Consider the following 19,418-nt stretch of genomic DNA (forward strand, 5'->3'; position numbering starts at 1 on the left):
TTTTAATTGACCTACACACCACCCCTGAGGGCCCTTCTCCATCCCAGCAGCCCATCTTGTTGGTGAGGAAATGGGAGTCCAGGGATGCCAGGGAGGTCTCGTTCCTTCTGCGCATCCACCAGATGCCTGCCCTTTGCTAACCACCAGGGAACAAGGGCTCTGCTTTTCTTCCCTTTTTTAATACTGTAGCTAAAAGGGGGAAAATGATTGTTTACTTACATGGCTTATTAACCAAAAAGAAAGATGGTTATTTCCACATAACTGAGAACAAATGTGACAGCTTGAGATATATGAAGGTTTCAAGGAAAAAACCAAAAAGGACACGGAAAAGGGGGTGCACAAGGCATAGTGTTATTATCCTGGCCTAAACCAAGATTTTGCTTTTGCTTTCTCATGAAACTATATCCAAAATGAAATGAAAAATACAGTGTCTTCTCAGTGAATCCCTTTCCCCTCTCCCTGAGTACTTTACTGCGCAGTGAGAAAAATTATACTGACTGACAAGAAAACTCCACAGACAATGGGTGTGGACTATGTTTTGGAGAAGAGTCCTAACGTTTTGACTTTGTTTCCTTTGAATTTCTACAGGACTTGCAATCTTAAATAAGCTTCAGGATTAAAGTTAATAAATAATATTAGACTATAAACTAACCCAAAACAGACCTACTTTAAGTCATTAAGGACTCAATTACTGGTTAACTTAGAACACATCAAAACATCTCTTTACCCAGGAACAATAACAAAGAAACACATGGAGGAATTTCTAAGTCATGCTAATTGAAAGATTTTCTAAATGATTTTTTAGGAATTTGGTTTAAACTGTAGGTCAATATCCACTATCAGTTAGTCAAGTGGTAGTAACGTCATGTGTTTTACCCAAATTTAGGTACCACAGACACCATTAAATAAATGATAATGTTCATTTACATTTATTGGAAACCTTTAGAGACCATAAATAAAAGCCGCTAATAGCTTTAGCAAGGAGAAAGTAACAACTACACACACACAAAAAAAACTCCAACATACTTTTCTTCTTTAAAAATTATTATGATATTCAAACTGGATATTTTGCCTGAAGGCTGAAACTTACAGCTACACTCATTTTGTTAAAAATGCACATAAGTGTTACAAGACATGCTGGAGGTATCATAGCATCAGACTAAACCTCCTTTAGAAAGACTGGAAGAAAATGGAAAAATTGATAAACTTCATTATGTAATTCACTGTTATTTAGTGCTTGCGTATGATGTAAAATCGTTTCAAACAGAAAATCATGGTCCCAAACCCACACTGCAGAGAACAATGGGTTCTTCTCTGAAGTGATAAAGACGTGCACTCAAGTCATTCTCAACAGGGGTCTTGTCCTAAAAAGTGCAAGACTCCAGCTTTCAGACAATGCAGTCACAGCTTTCACTTCCCAAAACGACAACTGATGAGGGAAAGGGGAAGAGAAATGAGTCATCCTTTCAAACCGGAGGAGCACAAGAAGTGACATTTTCCACGTTTTATCTGAATTGTTACTTAAACAAACGGGATTGGCATAGGCACCCTGGGAGAGGTAAGCGGAGCACCAGGGAAGGTGGAGAGGAGGCTGGACACTCACTCTCTCTTAAAAGAAATCCATGAAAAGAATGAATAGCCTTTGAAAGTAAAAAGTCACTGTGGAAAATCTGAATTTCAATTAGGAATGAGAAACCCACTCCACACTACCCAAAAGATAATATTTGATAAGCTTGTTCTGTCTGTAACCATATTACCCTTGTTTAAAAAAATAAAAAAGCAGAAAAGCTCTATAAACTTTAGAACAGCAAGTAGCACTTACTGGTAGTGAACCCAGGAAGGTCCAAGAGTTTTCTTGAATTGGGCGAGTCCCACGATATCAATATAAATGAGCTCAACAATTCTGTCTCCTACAGTTGGGCAGCCAGACCGGTTTCCTACAACCTTCTTCATTATTCTAGGAAAAGGGCACACGAGACGAAAAACAGAAAAAATAATTTATTTCAAAATAATACACTTAGCAACATTAATACCCAAATACACATCCTAAGCATCTTGTCTGGGAGGATGGCGTAGCCTGTCCCACTCCGCCGCCAATCCAAATTCTGCCCACGCAGCGCGGCCTATCTGTAGCCCGGATTCCAACTCTGGAAAAAGCAAATGGTGGCATGCGCGCGCACACACACACACACACACACACACACACACACACAGACTTTGAAACCAAGGAAGAACTGTGTCTGAATCTGTCTGTACTATCTAGATCCACTAGCAGCTCTGAGATTTCAGACAAGTCACTAACCTCTCTGGTCTGTCCTCCTCATCAAAAACAAACCAAAAAAACTCAACCTACCACAAAACAGGATTTGTTACAGAAAGATGGTAAGATAGCAACCAGTCAGGGATTCTCTGGGTGGTTCCATGTGGCATTAAATAGAAAGTACCTAACATATACCAGATACACCCTGAGTTGTGACAATTCCTCTTCCCCACAGAACCTGCTCTCATTACTCCAGCCCATACTGCCCTCCTAAATGTCCATTTCTAGCCACTACAATATAAACTTCTATACTGTCTTCTACTGTTTCCTAATTTTTTTCTGTATTAAACTTTTCCTTCCAGCTAGACTGTATTACATACCTGGCACCATGGTTTACGGTTTTTCACTACACCTCCTTCCATCCACCCATCTCCTCACCCATCCACACGAACCTACCCTTGCATTCAGAGAGCGTCCACATACCCACCCGACTGTATGCCAACTTCAAATATGGGAGTAAAAAGCGCTAACCAAACCACACTGCCATTCGCCCAGAAATCAGTCATCATTGGTACCATTTATCCCTGTCCACGCCCCCTAACTGCCCTTCACTGAATCATGGCTGTCCTACGTCATGGGGGGCAGGGGGGTGCTCTGTAGCCCCACATTGCCACCACTTTGGGCACCCCTCTTCTCTCATCTGGCCTTCTGACCATACGAGGTTGTCTATTTTTTCCCAAGAATATGAAAATACTTCTCTGCCTCACCTACGCAACTCAGCTCGTGTAGAATAAGAGCAGTCTTAAGCAATAAACAATCGGTGTGGCTGTGTTCCAAGAAGTTTATTAACAAAAACAGGCAGAAAACTGCATGTGGCCCAGAGCCGGAGTTTGTAGATTCCTGGTCCACCTTGTCTCTTAGTGATTCCCAAACTTGTCTGCACATTGGTATTACCTAGAGACATCAAGATATTCCTCATGCCTGTGTCCTGTCCCCAAAGATTGTGACTTAATTAGTCTGGGATACAGTCTGGTCTCTGGAAGTCTATAAACATCCCCAAGTGGCTTTCATGTGCAGAAACTGCTACTCTATATTGTCACCATAATTCTTAAATAAGACACATCTGGTCCCAGGACCAGTGTTTAAAGACTTCTATGGACTTCTTAACCAACAAATTAAGTCTCTGCCTGGTAGGCCCTTAATAAGCCTTTTCTCATCTCCCTAGGAAGCACCTGTCCCTAAGGATCCCATGTTCTCCATTTATTCACCCACTCACTCATTCATTCATTCATTCATTCACCCCATCACTCATTTGCTCAGTAAATAGTCACACCACCCACTGGGTGTCAGGCACTATTCTAGGTGCCACATACACCATGGTGAGCAATATTCAGTTTCTATACCCCCTTGGCTTACATTCTAGCATCCATGCCTCAATTAGTACTAATCACAGTGCAATTAGTGTAATTATTATGCAATGTATTAGCTGTAATTACCAAAAGATTGGCATTCCCTTGAACACATGCTGGTCATCTGTGTCTATCCCATAACAAGGACTAGTGCTCAGAGAGCACTACAGAATGCTGAATGTGTAAGTGCATGTTACTTCACGATCATGTACACAATGTGTTTTAAAGTAAGCAGGAGGCAGCATGCCAAAGGGACAAGGGTGGTGTTTAGGGGTCAGAAGACCTCAGGTTGATCTAGATCTGGAACGAGCAATATAGTACAGTGGTCAAGAGCAGACATAGGATAAAACTCAAATCCTAGCTCTTTCGTGTGTTCTCCACCTGACCTTGAACAGCTCCGTTTCCTCACCTTGAAAATGCAGAGAGCAATAGCACTTACTTCCGAAAGTCTGTGCTAAGGACTGAGTGAGATTGAATATGTGAAATGCTCAGTGTCTGCCGCACAGTAGGTGCCTGACAAATGCTGGCTGTTATTAGTCATCAATACTCTGGGTGTCATTGTTGACAGTGCTGTAACTAATGCCTGTATCATGGTTTTAACATATAGAACTCATTTAAAACATGACACTTTATATTATTTTGCTATTATTGCTTTCATCTTAACACTGCCACTCATCAGGTGTGTGGACTTTGGACCTAACACAAGCTGCCTCTCCGGGCATCAGTATCCTGGACAATAAAGTAGAGAGAGAGGGGGACGTAGTTTGACACCCTTCCAGCTCCAGGATGCCTCTCAAGGTATTTCGTGTGGAACATCTGACACACTCCAACACAATCACTGGCTGCTGGGTAGAGAGTCTCCATGGGCAGTTATGCAAAAAGAGCGAAGGGGGTCTAAGCATTCCTGCCTCGCCGGCTGCGGCAATCTATAAGGAGACTGGGAGAGGGCTGGAGCCCGAAGTAGGTTTCAGGGAAACAGAAAAGCCAGGTACAGCGAACAGACTCAGACTGGAAAGTTGGCTTTACTGAAAAAAGGACTGGATCAGAGCTTTCAAGAAACTCATTCTATCCAAATTAAATCATAAAAAAGGAATCTGCTCGGTTTGAAGATTGAGACAGCTTGAGGTTGAGTAGGGAATGGTATGAATTTCAGCAAGAGACAGAGAATTAGGAAAGTCAATAATGTTTGCGGTGCACATGGTGGAAGCACCTGTAATAGCAAAGAATAAGCTCCTTAGTTTGAATTTTCTGGCATTCATTTATGAAGCCTCTAGAGCCTGCAGCTACAATGAAAACATATTATCCTTTTCACAGTGTATGTATTTAGCTCCTGAAAATAATCTTCTTATCTCCTGTTTAGTGAATTATCACTTTCATTTTCCTCCACAAGAAATTACACACTAATAGAGGGCTTTAAGAGTTTACAATTTCTTTTTTGTATTCTGATTTTAAAATTGAAAAGTAATCTCCTTACTCCTTGAGCTCAGCCAGTGAAGCTGAAATCCTAATGTCATGGCCCAGTAAGTACAGAGATGTAATTAAATCACTCCACTGAACTAATTCACCAAGAGGGCCACCACTGAAAGCGGTCTCTGCTATCTTAAATCCAGATTCCTTCGTCAGGAGCCCCAGGTGAACAAGGACCTGAAAAAAAACAAAAAACAAAGGAGAGGCATATATTGATTCCCACTGAACCGAGTACAAACTCCATAGTAACACACCAAAAGCAATTAACCGATTCTAAAGTAATGCTTACATTCTAATGAAATCTCAATGTGGCTTAAGATTTTTCCAGAAAGTACCCCAAAAATGGAAAGAAAGTCACTACTGCCCTGGCTATGAGCCATAGAGATGGACAATCATGAGATATGGTAATCAGTTTTTAAAAAACAGGATATATTTGGAAAATCAGAGTTAATGGAGAGTAAGTCAGAGACATAAAATACCATTTTAATAATATTGCCCCCCTCACCCACAGTTGGGATATTTTTAAGGTTTTAACATAAAAAATTTCAAACATATCTTAAATCAGACATAACAATGTAGTCAATCCCAATGTACTGATCACATAAATTCCACAGTTATTAACTCCTGGCAAATCTTATTTAATGTATACCACTTATTTTCTCCCAACCCCTATAGCTTATGGTGAAGCAAATCCTAGAGGTGATACCCTTCCATCTGCAAATATTTCACTTTGTATCTCTAAAAGGAAAAAACCTTTGGTTAAAAATATAACCATAACATCACTATCACCCCTAAAATGGTTATTAATTCCTTAAGACCATTCATTATCCAGCTAATGCTTAAACTTCCTCAACTGTTCCATTTTTTTTTTCAAGTGCGGTTGTTTGAGTCAGAAGTCAAATAAAGTATATAATCTGTTCATTGTCTCATCTATTTCTTAGGTTTCTTTAACCCCATCGTTTGGGGGGTGGGTAGAGTTATAATTTATTTGTCAAAGGGCCTGGGTGGTGTCTCCTGTAGAGACTCTCACACTTTGGATTTTGCTGATTATACACCAGAATCTTGTGTCTCTTGTATTTATAGTAAATTAGTAATTAGGTCTGCAGGCCTGATCAACTTCATATTTGATATTTTTGGAGATACTACTGCAGAGATGGTGCCGTGTACTTCCACCAGTGGGAACACTGTATGCCTCTGGTGATGTTACCAACTACTGATGATTGTTAACTAGATGCATTCATCCATAAGGAGCTGCAAAATGGTGATATTCTACCACACTTATTAGCTAAAACATCCCCCCATCAACTGTTTGATTTTGTTGAAGTACCATTTACATAAACAAAGCCTGGTAAATATTTAATTCTTGCTTGCCCTTTATCAGTTTTCAAATTACCAATTTGCTCTTTAGCATACTCGAATGACCATCAGTCCAGTTTTTTAAAGGTATCATGATCAAATCATAGATAGAAGTATGTTTGATATGTTTCAATAAACCATAGTTATAATCCTTATGGATTACCACATCGTCCCATCTTGCCAGTGGGAGGCTTGTTCAAGTTGGTGTTTCTGACATAGTTCTTGTAGGCTTGGAGAGTTATTTTGCCTTCTGATATGACAGGTTCCAAGTTTATCACGGGCAACTTCTGTCTCAGACCTTCCCCAACGATTTTTCCAAGAACCTCTATACCATCTAGTGGAGATGCTATCTATAGATCAAGGTCTCTGACTTAGGGGACTCTGGTTGATCACTGTTGATAGCCTTTCTTAGTGGGGGTAACTGGAAATTTATCTCTCCTCGAGGATAAAGTAAATCATAAATTCATACTGGTATTTCCCATTCAAACACGGATTACAGGATTTTTACATAACATTACCCATCTCACATATGCTATTTCCTCTCTCCTATACTGAAAATCCCATTTCTCAAGGATACTAACATAAGTACTTGGCTTTATTCTAATATGCACAAGGGATTCAGAATGAGGATATCTACACCACCACCTACTACACGATCAGTAAAACTTCTCTTAAAGTATTTTGCGGTTGGTTAGTGCTCTGTGATACCCCATCAGAAATGCCGAACTTATTGTGTTCTAGTCACTAAGAATAGTCCTTCTCTGTGTGTTTACTGCACAGCTGAATGGGTGGTCAGTTCAGGTTTTATTTTCCTTGTAATTTTTAGGTACTGTTTTTTTTCTTTTTGTAGTAAAATTTTGTTTTATGCTATGTAAAATGATTCTAATACCAAATCTACACAGTAAGATGTATTTAGATAAGTCTAGTTTCTACACCTGTTGCCTCCATGCTATTCCTTCTTTTCCCACATTTGATCCTTTTTATTGTGGTACAATATATGCTAACGTAAAATTTAACATCTTAACCATTTTTAACATTTTAACAGGTGAGTGGTAATACATACACCCACAATCCTGTACAAAAAGCACCATTATGCATCTCCTTTATTTTTAATTTCATGGTTTATCCTTCTATTTTTAACAATATGAGAAAGCACAAATGTGTATTATATGTAGCTCATGTGTATATATGTACACTTTATGTACACTTGTAGGTATATAGATGTATAAAATTCTCTTTTCCTTTTGAAAACAATGTTCACTGTTCTCCACCTAATATTTATTCATCTCACAATGTATCCTAGAGATTATAGCATAGGATTATATAAAAATGCTCTATTTCTCACAGCTCACCTGGAATTCTGACCTCATACTCTTCTACTGAGGACTATTTGGTACCTGAACATTTGGACCTGGTGTCTCATAAACTCAAAGGATCTAAGCTAAATGGAGCCACTACACTATGACTTGGGGTTTTTTCAGTTCATCTGTATTTCCTTTCTTTTGAGGATCTCAAAGTAGTCAAATTAGAAATACCAAAGTCATTTTTAATTAATTTTTAAATGTGGATACTGAAGATTGTTTTATTTGCTCTGCTGTCTTGTCATCTGAACAGTTAATCTAAAGCCAAGGCCACTGAACTTGTAACTAACAGGATGTAAAATCTTCCAGGCTCAGGGTTATTCCAGAGGTTTTCGAAGCAAATCCTCATGAACTTCAAAAAAAAAAACTGCCTCTAGTTTAATTGATAGTATCTCTCTCTCAGGAACCTAAGCATAGGTAGCAACCCAATGTAGCAGCAGTGGAATACACCAGGTGCCCAAACCCCAGAACTGAGAAATGTGCCCAACAGGACACGGCCATCAGGATCGAACAGCCAGCGCTCCAAGGCTGTATTTGGGTAAAGCCGAGAGGGTTATGTTTCCTGATGCTACGGGGAGAGACCGTCAGGAAGGGTCAAAGGGAATCTTACAGGCAGACACTCTGCTTGGCTTCACCCGAGAAACATGTGTGCCAGTCCCTGCCAAGCAGGATTATTATATCTGGGGAAAGGAAAGCCCAAAAATGGCTGTACAAGAGACTGAGCAGATTCACCCTGAGGGAATATCACTAGAGACATGACATTTCTCTTAGTCTTGTTTCCAAGCAAAATCGGATTTTAAAAGAACACTGGCATCTAACTGAACTGAATTAATCAGAAGCTCACTTTCTTCCGCTTTCTCTTTTCAAGATTCTGCTTTTCTGCCAGAGACTTGATTGCCTGGATCCAAGCATCAGCCATTCGCCGGATCCGGAGTCTCATCCACCGGAATTCTTCATGCTTTTTCATCATGCTGTAGAGAATATTAAAATCTGTGCGAATTTCCGCCTAGAAACAGAAATTTAATAAAAAATGAATAGAAGATAAAAAGTCAGAAAGCATAATAGTTGTCATGATGTGACATTTGAAAACTTGAAAGAGATAGTCAATTAAATACAGGGCTTCAAAAGTGAGTCTTGTCTGCTGCACAGCTTTCCTTTCAGGACCCAGGATGACAAATTAAAGTAAAGGCCCCTGACTGCTGATCTGCTGTAAGGGACATCATTAACAAATTAGAAATTGAGAAAGGCACCACAGTCATTGCAAAGCCCTGAGTTATATTAAAAGGCATTTTTTTTTTTTTTACAATGGGTATGCTTGATGTACCTTCAAATTCTCCGTACCTGAATTTATTGCTACTTGGACCTAATGAGAGGTGGCAGACTCCAAGAAAAAGGAAAGTCAATTTTTAAAAAAAAAATTTTTTTAACATTTTTATTTATTATTGAGAGACAGAGACAGAGCATGAGCTGGGGAGGGGCAGAGAGAGAGGGAGACACAGAATCTGAAGCAGGCTCCAGGCTCTGAGCCGTAAGCACAGAACCCGACACAGGGCTCGAACTCACAAACTGCAAGATCATGACCTGAGCCTCGGATGCTTAACTGACTGAGCCACCCAGGTACCCCATGAAGTCAACTCTTAACAGGCTCGTTGGCATTATGGAGAGCGCCAAAAAGCCTTCTTGTGTCCACAAAGTTAAGCGGGAAATAAATGTGCATCTTATAGTTTTGTCCCCATCTCAAACAAAGTTCATTATTTCCTAAGGACTTTAAAAGCCAGGAATACCATTTTCCTACCACAGTTAAATAAGATTTAAAATTCAGGACAGAATCATTTAAAAGCCAGGAAGAACATTTTTCTAAGGTAGCTGCATACAATCAGTGACTGGAATAGAATGACAGAAAACTAGTAATGCTCGTATTTATTTCAGGTAACATCTAGAACATGCTGACTCCATCTCTTAGCAGTCACCAACCTTTGTTCTCCAAACTCACCTGATCCCTCTTGGACCCAAACATCTCCCAAGACTCTCATGGTCTATGGCATGGGTCAGCCAGCTGGCGTGGGGGCCAGATCTCCATCCTCCTCACTGCCTGTTTTGGTACCAAAGTCCCCCTGGCACACAGCCATGCCTGTTCACTTACATCCTGTCTATGCTGCCTCCTGCACTCAAGGTCAGAATCAAGCCAGTTCCAACAGATACTACACTTGATCTTAGCCCAAAGGCCAAGAAGCGATAGGCTGGTTCCAACAGAGACCTTACAGCCTGGTAAGATGAAAATATTTACTATCTGGTCTTTTACAGAAAAAGCCCGCTGATCCCTGGTCTAAAAGAATAAAGACTTAAGCTTTTAGGATGGCACAGAAAACCTTTCACAGTCACTACTAATCTTCTCAATCTCATCTTCCACCAAAGCTCATCCAAACCCCTGTGGCCTCCTCTGCTGAACCATGCTCTACTCCCTGGAAACCAACTCTTGCTCACGCAACTTTCCACCGCACATGAGACCGACCGTCCTCTCCCTGATCCTCTATGAACTCACTTGCCATTTGAAATTCAGCTCTAAAGTCATTGTCTCCTTGCGGCCTGTCCTGACCCCTGTGGGCTGAGATTGTCACTTCCACACTCATTTCCAATGGACTCTAATTCAGCATGCGCACAGGTGTGGACACTGTTTTCAACCATCACCTTCGTAAGATCACAGAGCGCCCCCACATCGGGCATCATGTCTTACTCCTATGGGTAGCCTACCTCTCAGGAACCCTCAGAGAATTGCCCAATAAACACTAAGAGTTAACTGATTTGATCACCCAAATTCCCACAGGTCTGCAGACAGAAGTTCCTCAGTTTACCATTATTTCAGGTTACAGGTGGCATCTCTAGAAGACTTCATGTGTATTACTTGGCATCAGAATCACATTGTAAGCCTAGTTCCCAAAATCACTCACCAATGAATTATGATCAGCTTCTTCATAGGGATTTTTTGCTCTCCAAGGTAAATGAGGACACCAGTTTTCAACCTGAAAAATACATCGGAGATGTTAAGGATGCTGGTTCATCTGGAAACAAATTAATGCATAAAGAAAGCACCATGCACCCTTCGTGGCACACACTGAGACCTGCATGTAAGTGGTTATTGCTCCTATCAGTCAGACTTTCATGCTTTCAGCTAGCAACACAGACAGGTGCCCTCTCAGACGAACAAGAGCGAAGGTCTCATGGAGCGCACAATCACACTTTACATCTGTCCTTCAAAGCTCTTCACACCAACTGATTCCTTCATTGCGTAAGCCTCCTGGGTCTACACCAGAGGAGAGGGGGCCTCCGGAAGGAAGGAAGGAGGAAGATTGACACTGCAGGGCAAGGAGAACGGGAGGGCAGGAACGATCCACTGTCTGCTGTGCCTCGTCTGGAAGGGAAAAAGCAGGGCGTTTGAGCCACGGAGCCCAATCTTGTATCTCAGAATTAGGAAAGCAGCTGACCGTTTAAAGCTAATTGATCAAGGCTTTCCCTCATTTCTGGCTGTTCCCTGTACACTGTCTCATCTTAAGGAAGAAGATGGTAAAAAGTATTGGAGAACGAGATCAAAAGAAAAAGGATAAAAAAAAACCCTCAGTAATCTTGGGAGAGCCATTCTATAGGATGGACTGCTCTGCCAATGCACAGAAGTTGAGAGAGTTGGGGGGAAGAGGAAAAGATTTTGCAGAAGTTACTTCAAAAAGGTTACGGAAGCAAAGTAGGCAAAACCCACCATTTCTAGGAAAAGAAAAACGAAAACCGCACTAATTTTGCTGGCCATACAATTCCAAGGTGGCACATGACCAAGTACGAATACACGGTGACATTATTAAAGATGGCTAAGAAAGAGCCATCCAAAATATTTTTTTCTACAGGTTTTCTCTAGCGAGTTGGACTTACAGACACAGAGCAAGTGGACAGGGGGCACCTCGGAGGGCCAGCGAGCAGGAGGTGCAGGCAGGGCTGCCGCCTTATAGGTCAGTGACGTGGGCTCAGTCACCATGGTTTGCCCTCCAGCCTGGGGTGCATTTTCAAACAAACACAGCAGTTTCCCTAATCTAGAAATTGCTCTTAATGCAAGGTGATTTTTACTATGACCAAAATAACTGGGTGATTTGCATAAAGCCATCTGCCAGTGCAAATGAAGTGAAAGCAGTAAGCGGAGGGGAACAAAGCTTGGGGGAGGGTGGAATGCCTGGAGAGGAAAAGAGCAATATTCTCTTTTTTTTCCTGTGGCATAAAATTAGACTCCTACCATATTTGTGAATGACTTCAGAGACTCCAAAGGACTCCCCAAGAGGAAAGCTGAAATGGTTTCTACTCACAAAAATGAAAATACTAACTTGCCTCGGATGCGCGTGTCTAATAATGGAGACCTGACATCAATATCACCAGGAGAAGCAATATCTAGTGCTCCACAAATGCGAAAATTAAGGCAAAACCAGCAGAAAAGCAGCCTGCACGCAGATGAAGCCTCAGCTGTTCCCAGCAGCAGCGCAAACATCTGTACCTTGTATTCTTAGACCGGAATGAATTATTTAATTCAAATTAAATTTTTGTAAATGGACTAAATAAAACATTGCTATGAAGCATATTTGCCACATGAAGGCTTCAAATGGACTGCAGCAAGCATTTTCCATTGCAAGACCCTCAACCCAGACAAAGATGAGGATGGGCGAGCAGAGCACAGATGTGAAGTCAGCCTCACACTAAGTCAGTCACACAATGTTCGCAGCAAAATGTCAGGATAAAAACACTTCCCCACAAATAGCATAATAGGGGAAGATGAAACAGACGATGAATAAAGAAAATCAACCGAAAGGAGAGGCATTAGCGAGACAAGATACTGATAAAGGAGGATACATCTCCTCCTCACTCGTCCGTCCTAAAAAGAACCTTCCAAAATTCCCTCTGATGAAAATGCTGTCCAAGGTGATCTTCTGAAATACGACTTCCCTACAGAATACTCAAGACTTGACTTCCTCTTTGAAACTGATCATCTATCTCAGTTCTAAATCACTGGGTAATATTTTGCAAGGCTTCAAGGGCATCTCTGAAAGTGCAGAACGTGGAGTCAGTGTATTGTAGCTTTTAGCAAGGAATCTTCCTGTTATATTTTCACTCATAATGGAGGACACACCAATCATGAACATCCTGACGCCGAATGAAAATGGCAGGGTTTTAAGGTTGCTGTTTTTGTACAGAGTGATGGGGTGACTGGCTAACCAAATAATTACATTATACATAAATCAATTTCTCCATGGAGGGGGAGGGGAACAAAACAAAACAAAACAAAACCATTTTGTTTTTCTGAAACCTCAGAGGATAACCAAGATTGGAAGCAAGCCAGGACTGGCAATAACTCTTTAAGTACCGAAACAAACAGCCCTCAAATGAGCAATAGTTTCCTAAATAAGAGGGTCATTAATAACACTCAGGGAAAATCATGGTCAAGGCTAATAACTCAACCTCTTAATCCCTTTTTTGGTTTTCTGCCTGACTTACCCTGGGTTGTTTCATGAGTCTAACCCCCTACCACAGCATCCTACCAAGAAAGCTGGACCCCAGAATGAGCCCAGCCCAGCCCACCCTGCTCTGGATGACGTCTCATCCAAATCATTCTTACCACCTCTTCTAGCCTCAGAACCCTCAGGGCCTACATTGGCCTGCTTACTACCTTTTCCCACTCCTCCCTTCGGCCATACTTTTCCAACTGTGACCCCTGTATTTTGCCTGGGACCAGGCATCACGGAGGTGGCACTGGCTTGTCCCACTGTCCACTCCCACCCCTGCCTCACGCCCACTGCCAGGGGTAGTCCACAAGTCACCACCGCACATCTGAGAACTGAAAACCACCTGAGTTCAGGGTGGCAGGAACACAAGAATCAATAGAGGAGCCGAACCATGACTCAAATAACCTTCAATCTGAAGGCAAAACTCCTTTCACAGAACCAATCTTTTTAGCATGTTATCCTCAGGCCACAGAATGAAGAGGCAGGAAAAACAGAAAAAGACCAATCACGCTAGAAATGTGCAACACTAACACGTATTCCACAGCGAGAGACCTATAAATCACCTTTCTGGAATGAGGAGATGCAAAATTAACGGATGTGATTTTTGCCATGTCCCCTCCCAATGATGTAAAATTCTTTGACCTGAGAAGGTTTTGCAGCTTAATGATGCACAGTGTGAATCAAAACAGAGTCCCTAACCAACTCAAGTAGGTCACATTTACTTTCAAGGTCTGTAGAACGGATGATTCATTACATTTAAGAAAAAAGAAACTGCTGGTAGATACACTTATAACCCAAGTTAGATTTTATATGTTCATTTTTTAAATTTTTGTTTATTTTTGAGAGAGTAAGACACAGAGCATGAGGCAGGAGAGGGGCAGAAAGAGAGGGAGACACAGAATCCGAAGCAGGCTCCAGGCTCTGCGCTGTCAGCTCGAATTCATGAACCTCAAGATCATGACCTGAGCCGAAGTCAGGTGCCTAACCAACTGAGCCACCGAGGCACCCCTCAAGTTAGATTTTAGAGGGGCGCCTGGGTGGCTCAGTCGGTTAAGCCTCCGACTTCAGCTCAGGTCAGATCTCAACGTTCGTGGGTTTAAGCCCCGTGTCAGGCTCTGTGCTGACAGCTAGCTCAGAGCCTGGAGCCTGCTTCTGGTTCTGTGTCTCCTCTCTCTGCCCCTCCCCCTCTCATGCTCTGTCTCTCTCAGTATCAAAAATAAATAAAACATTAAAAAAAGTTAGATTTTAGAGAGGAAAGAAGTAATAAAATTACAGCAGAAACTAGTGGGAGATTTAACATACATATGCACATTATTTATACATAACTGGCTTAACTCTTTATAGTAATGCTCTACTCTTTTGAAAGAACAATGATCAGGCACCGTTATGGCCTCTTCTCTTGTGATTAATGTGAAGTGCTTTGCTCTAACGAATCACTGACATAGACAATTTCGTGCTGTATTTTTCAGATAGTAAGTGCAATCAAAATTAAATGAGAAAAATGTGTAAGAAAGGTGAACTTATCTCTGGATGACGGTGTTATGGGTGCTTTTTATTTCCTTCTTTAGGCTAATCTGCACGCGATGATTTCTTATAATGAATGTCTATTAATAGAATAATTTCTAAAGGAATGACATTATATAAGCATGCATTTACTGAAGGTTTATAATAAGTGAGGGTCTCTGGGGAAAAAAACAAATAAGCCTGCACGCATTACATCATTTAATCCCCTGAAAAGCTCTATGACACAGGCAACATGACAGGGTTACATGGGAGGGAATCAAGGCTCCGAGGGGTTGGGGACTTCTCGAGATTAGCTCACCAGGGGGTTTCAGGGGTGGGTGACAACTGCGGACCAGGACATGTTTCAGCCACCCTTAAAGGCCAAGCTTCGTGTAGAACAGACAGCTACTGAGTGGGGAAAGAGCACTGAATGTGGAATTGGCCAAAACGGACTCTGTGCCCAGCTCTACCAACAACGAGCATATGACCTTAAGCCACTTAGCTTCCTAGGGTTCTCACCTACAAACTCAAGGAGTTGGCTCCACTGACCTCAATCTGATTATTACACTTTAAGATCTGAAAAAGATAATTTTATATCACCCTTTCAGGCTGGTTGGTTATAGTTGGCTACCTATCTATTCATTTAATACACTGACTATACATATGTATACACATACATATACATACGTGCATTTGCCTTACTGATGACATAGCAAATGAAGATACTCATTCAGATATATATTTTTAAAAAAAGAGAGAGAGAAAGAGAGAGAGAGATTTCTCTTCCCCACTCCGTACCCCAGTGACTCCCCTTTCTCAAGTTTCAAAAAGCCAATGAAATGGTCAAAGACATCTACACATTAGTAAGTGGTTCAGGTCTCCAGAGTGGTCCCGTGCACCAATCGCCTGAGCTGATGAATATTTTGGCCATAGTGTTGGTTCAAAATGGTTGTGTATGAGGGGAAACAAAGGATGAAAACAAAAGCTATACTGTCCCAGAAGCCAAGCACTAGGACAAGCACCTGACACCTATGACCTCACCCAGTCTTCAAATAATCCCTGGGTAAAGGCCACTCATCCCGTCCGATGAAGACACAGCACAGGACAGAGCCATGGCTGAGGACTGACGGGCCATCTGACCTGTCCCAGGGCCCATGCGCTTCATCACCACGTGACGTGCACAGAACCCAGACCTCTGTGTCCTGTACTCCTGCAACCATGCTCTTCAATGCTGGCCTATTATTGCCCACGTCTTTTATATAAAATCCTTCAAAGCAAGTTTGCTCTGCTCCTCCTGTGTGGCAAGTGTGGTGCAGGCAATGAAAGCACTAACAGCTTCCTGCTGGCAACTCTTGCCCCCAACGCCTGTTCTGTGCAGCTAGAGGGATTGTTTTAAAGCCTAAATTGGATCACATCCTACGCTACTCAAACCCTTCAGTAGCTTTCTCCTTGTGCTTAGAATAAAACCCAGAATTCATATGGAGACCCTATAGAATTTCACCTCAACCCTTACACTGCCAGCCTCACCCCCCCTTCTCCATACATAAGACCCTCCTGGCAAGTCCAAACAGCACGTTCCTACCTCACACAGGTGCCAGATTCATGTGTATAGATTGGGGTGGGGGGCTGCGAAAAAAGGATTCCCAGTTAAATCAGAATTTCAATGATTTTTTTTTAAGTATAAGGATGTCCCATGTAGTATTTGTCACCTATTTATAGTTAAAAAAAAATTACCCTTTACCCAAATTCAACTATCATTGTGCACCCCGCATTTTACCTGGTAACCCTATGCCTGAGGACTTTGGTGTTTGCTATTCTTTCCATCTAAAACCCTCTTCCTTCCAGAGAGTTCCATGTGTCGGTCCCTTACTTCCAGACTATGCTCTAACTTTTCCTCAGAGAAGCCCTTTCTGACCTACATACCTGGCCACTCTGTGTCCTTGCTGTACTTTTTTTTTTTCCTGCTTGGAACAGTCACCACTTGTGGAAACTATATTCACAGTGTGAGTGGTGAATGGATATTTCAAAGACGTGACTTGAAAACTGAAGACTTTCATGAGGATATGCTTTTCCACATGCGCGGCACTTAACCCATTTTTATCACTTCACGAGAATCTTCCAACAATACAGCCAAGGCAGGTGAGACAGGCTTTCCCTTGATCTCAGCGAAGAGGAACGAGATGAAAAGCTATAGGGAACATAGGTATTTGTATCCAGGCAGGCAATGGAGCCTCGTGTGTTTTCTAGAATACCGTACTACTGCCCCCTATCAAGGGAGGCAGGAATGTTATGAACAGAAAGTTCAGATGTGCAACAGGGAGCCAAAACCTAGGCAGTCCAACATGGTTCTCTAGTGGTTAGGGAAGGGTAAGAACTTAAACAAAAGCTACAGTATGTATTCCATGTGCCCCAAAGCCAGCAGGCTTCTGAAGCCAGGATGTCAAAGAGTTTCAAAAATCCATCCCCGATCACTGTAGGAGAAGCAGTGTCAATCTTCCTCACACAGGAGAGGCAGCAAACGGATTCCTCTGCCGTGAACCACACAGAGACGCACCGAGATGCTTCCTATAACCAAGCAGAGGTCTCCAGGCACGCTTCCTGCTGCACGCCGCCCAGTGCCAAGCTGGCCCCACTGGGCTGCATCTACACTGATAGCCAAAGGCAGCCAATTTATAGACAGAGTCACATTCTAAACACAGGGGGAAGAGCGCCTCTTCTCTGTTCACGGGCAACTTTGCCTCAAGCATAGATCCAGGCAAATAATGCTAACGTGACAATGAGAATAAAAGATGGGCAAGAAAGCTGTGCCTTCTAGTAAAATCAGCCCATTCCATTCTAACAGTCCAATCTGAACCCCTGCAATGCCTTAGAGGTCTAATACGAAAAGAGCATTATATTCAATTGTCAGTAAGTGCTTGAAATACCCCTGGCTTCACATCTCAAACTTAATGTTTTAACAGATTTTGAATGTTACAAATTTCACAACGCATTTCTCAAGGTTAAAAAGGTGATAGCTGGGAGAAGTTACTCAGAACAAACAAACAAAAATTCTATCGCCTCTTTTTTTTTTTGAGATGGCTTTAAATAGAATATTTCATTCAATAAATATGTATGTCAGACACCATTATTTCAGTGAACAAAACAGATAAAAATCTCCCCAGAGATTAGTTTCTATGTACTCATTTTTAATAATGGATGCTGGGGCACCTGGGTGGCTCAGTGGTTAAGTGCCCGACTTCAGCTCAGGTCATGATCTCATGATTTGTGAGTTTGAGCCCTGCACTGGGCTCTGTGCTCACAGCTCAGAGCCTGGAGCCTGCTTAGGACTCTGTGTCTCCCACTCTCTGACCCTCCCCTGCTCATGCTCTGTCTTTCAAAAATAAATAAATGTTAAAAAAAAATAATGGATGCGGACGGTCACCCCAGGACCTTTGCACTTATGGTTGCCACTGCCCACTAAACACCTCTGCCAGATATGTGCACTTCTTACTCTCTCGCCTCCTTCAAACTGGTGCTCAAATAGCATTCTGTCACCTTCTCAGCAGGGTATTTCCTGATCGGTCTATCTAATACTGACACCATTGGGGCACCTAGCTGGTGTTATACACTAGAGCATGTGACTCTATCTTGGGGTTGTAAGTTCCAGCGCCATGATGGAGATTACTTAAAAATAGAACCCTAATAAAATAAAATAAGACTGACACCATCATTCCTCAGAAGTACTTCTTAGAATCCTCTCCCATTTTATTTTTCTCTATGTCCCTTATTGTAATCTAAAAGACATAAATTTTACTTAAGGAGAAATGTTCCTCTTTCTGTTCACTGTTTTATCTCCCAACACCCAGCAAAACCTAAGAGCAGTGAAGGCTTTTTGCACCCAGATTGTGGTCTCCTACTAAGAGGAGCCAGTGGTCCCTGGAAAAAGGGGATATTCCAGTTCTAGGGTAGAAATTGTGTAGGATGAATCTGGAAGACTTTGTCATACCAGATAAATAAAAACTATCGGAAACTATCAGAATCATGTCAAAGGATTCAGAAGACCATATTAATTGGCTCCCACTGGCCAAAGAAAGGGCAGTTTGAGACCTAGTGAGAAAATAATTGAAGGAGATTGAACATACCAAATATGTTTCAAACAATGACTTCGTGATGAAAAAGCCAAAAAACATAGAAACAAAATCCTGGCCACCAATGGAAGATGCTAGGAAACCAACAGGTAAACAATGGTTCCTACATGAGCTTCCCTCCTGGCAACTGCATACCAGATGAGCGGTCACTTCTCTTCATAAATGTTACTGACATATTAAGGAACCCCTAAGGAATTAATGAACCCAGGCAACAATCGTCAACAGGTGCTGATATCATAAAAACAGAGACACTGGGGGACGCCTGGGTGGCTCAGTTGGTTAAGCGTCTGGCTTTAGCTCAGGTCATGATCTCACGGTTTGTGGGTTCGAGCCCTGTGTCAGGCTCTGTGCTGACAGCTAGCTCAGAGCCTGGAGCCTGCTTCAGATTCTGTGTCTCCCTCTCT

At 42.0% G+C, this 19,418-nt stretch overlaps 1 protein-coding gene and 1 pseudogene across 2 annotated transcripts in view; both read right to left on the reverse strand.

The window, feature by feature from the left end:
- MGAT5 (alpha-1,6-mannosylglycoprotein 6-beta-N-acetylglucosaminyltransferase) overlaps nucleotides 1-19,418 on the reverse strand; it is a 336,674-nt gene that overhangs the window by 110,406 nt on the left and 206,850 nt on the right. For both annotated transcript variants that reach the window (XM_029934680.1, XM_029934681.1), the window contains 4 exons: nucleotides 10,802-10,873; nucleotides 8,698-8,859; nucleotides 5,144-5,313; nucleotides 1,823-1,957 (listed from right to left, as the gene is read on the reverse strand). In XM_029934680.1, coding sequence (XP_029790540.1) covers nucleotides 1,823-1,957; nucleotides 5,144-5,313; nucleotides 8,698-8,859; nucleotides 10,802-10,873 — 539 coding nt within the window. The remainder of the gene's footprint in view (nucleotides 1-1,822; nucleotides 1,958-5,143; nucleotides 5,314-8,697; nucleotides 8,860-10,801; nucleotides 10,874-19,418) is intronic.
- Nucleotides 10,022-10,090, reverse strand: LOC115288711 (annotated as a pseudogene).

Source organism: Suricata suricatta, chromosome 3, assembly GCF_006229205.1.
Source record: "Suricata suricatta isolate VVHF042 chromosome 3, meerkat_22Aug2017_6uvM2_HiC, whole genome shotgun sequence".
Taxonomy (NCBI): domain Eukaryota; kingdom Metazoa; phylum Chordata; class Mammalia; order Carnivora; family Herpestidae; genus Suricata; species Suricata suricatta.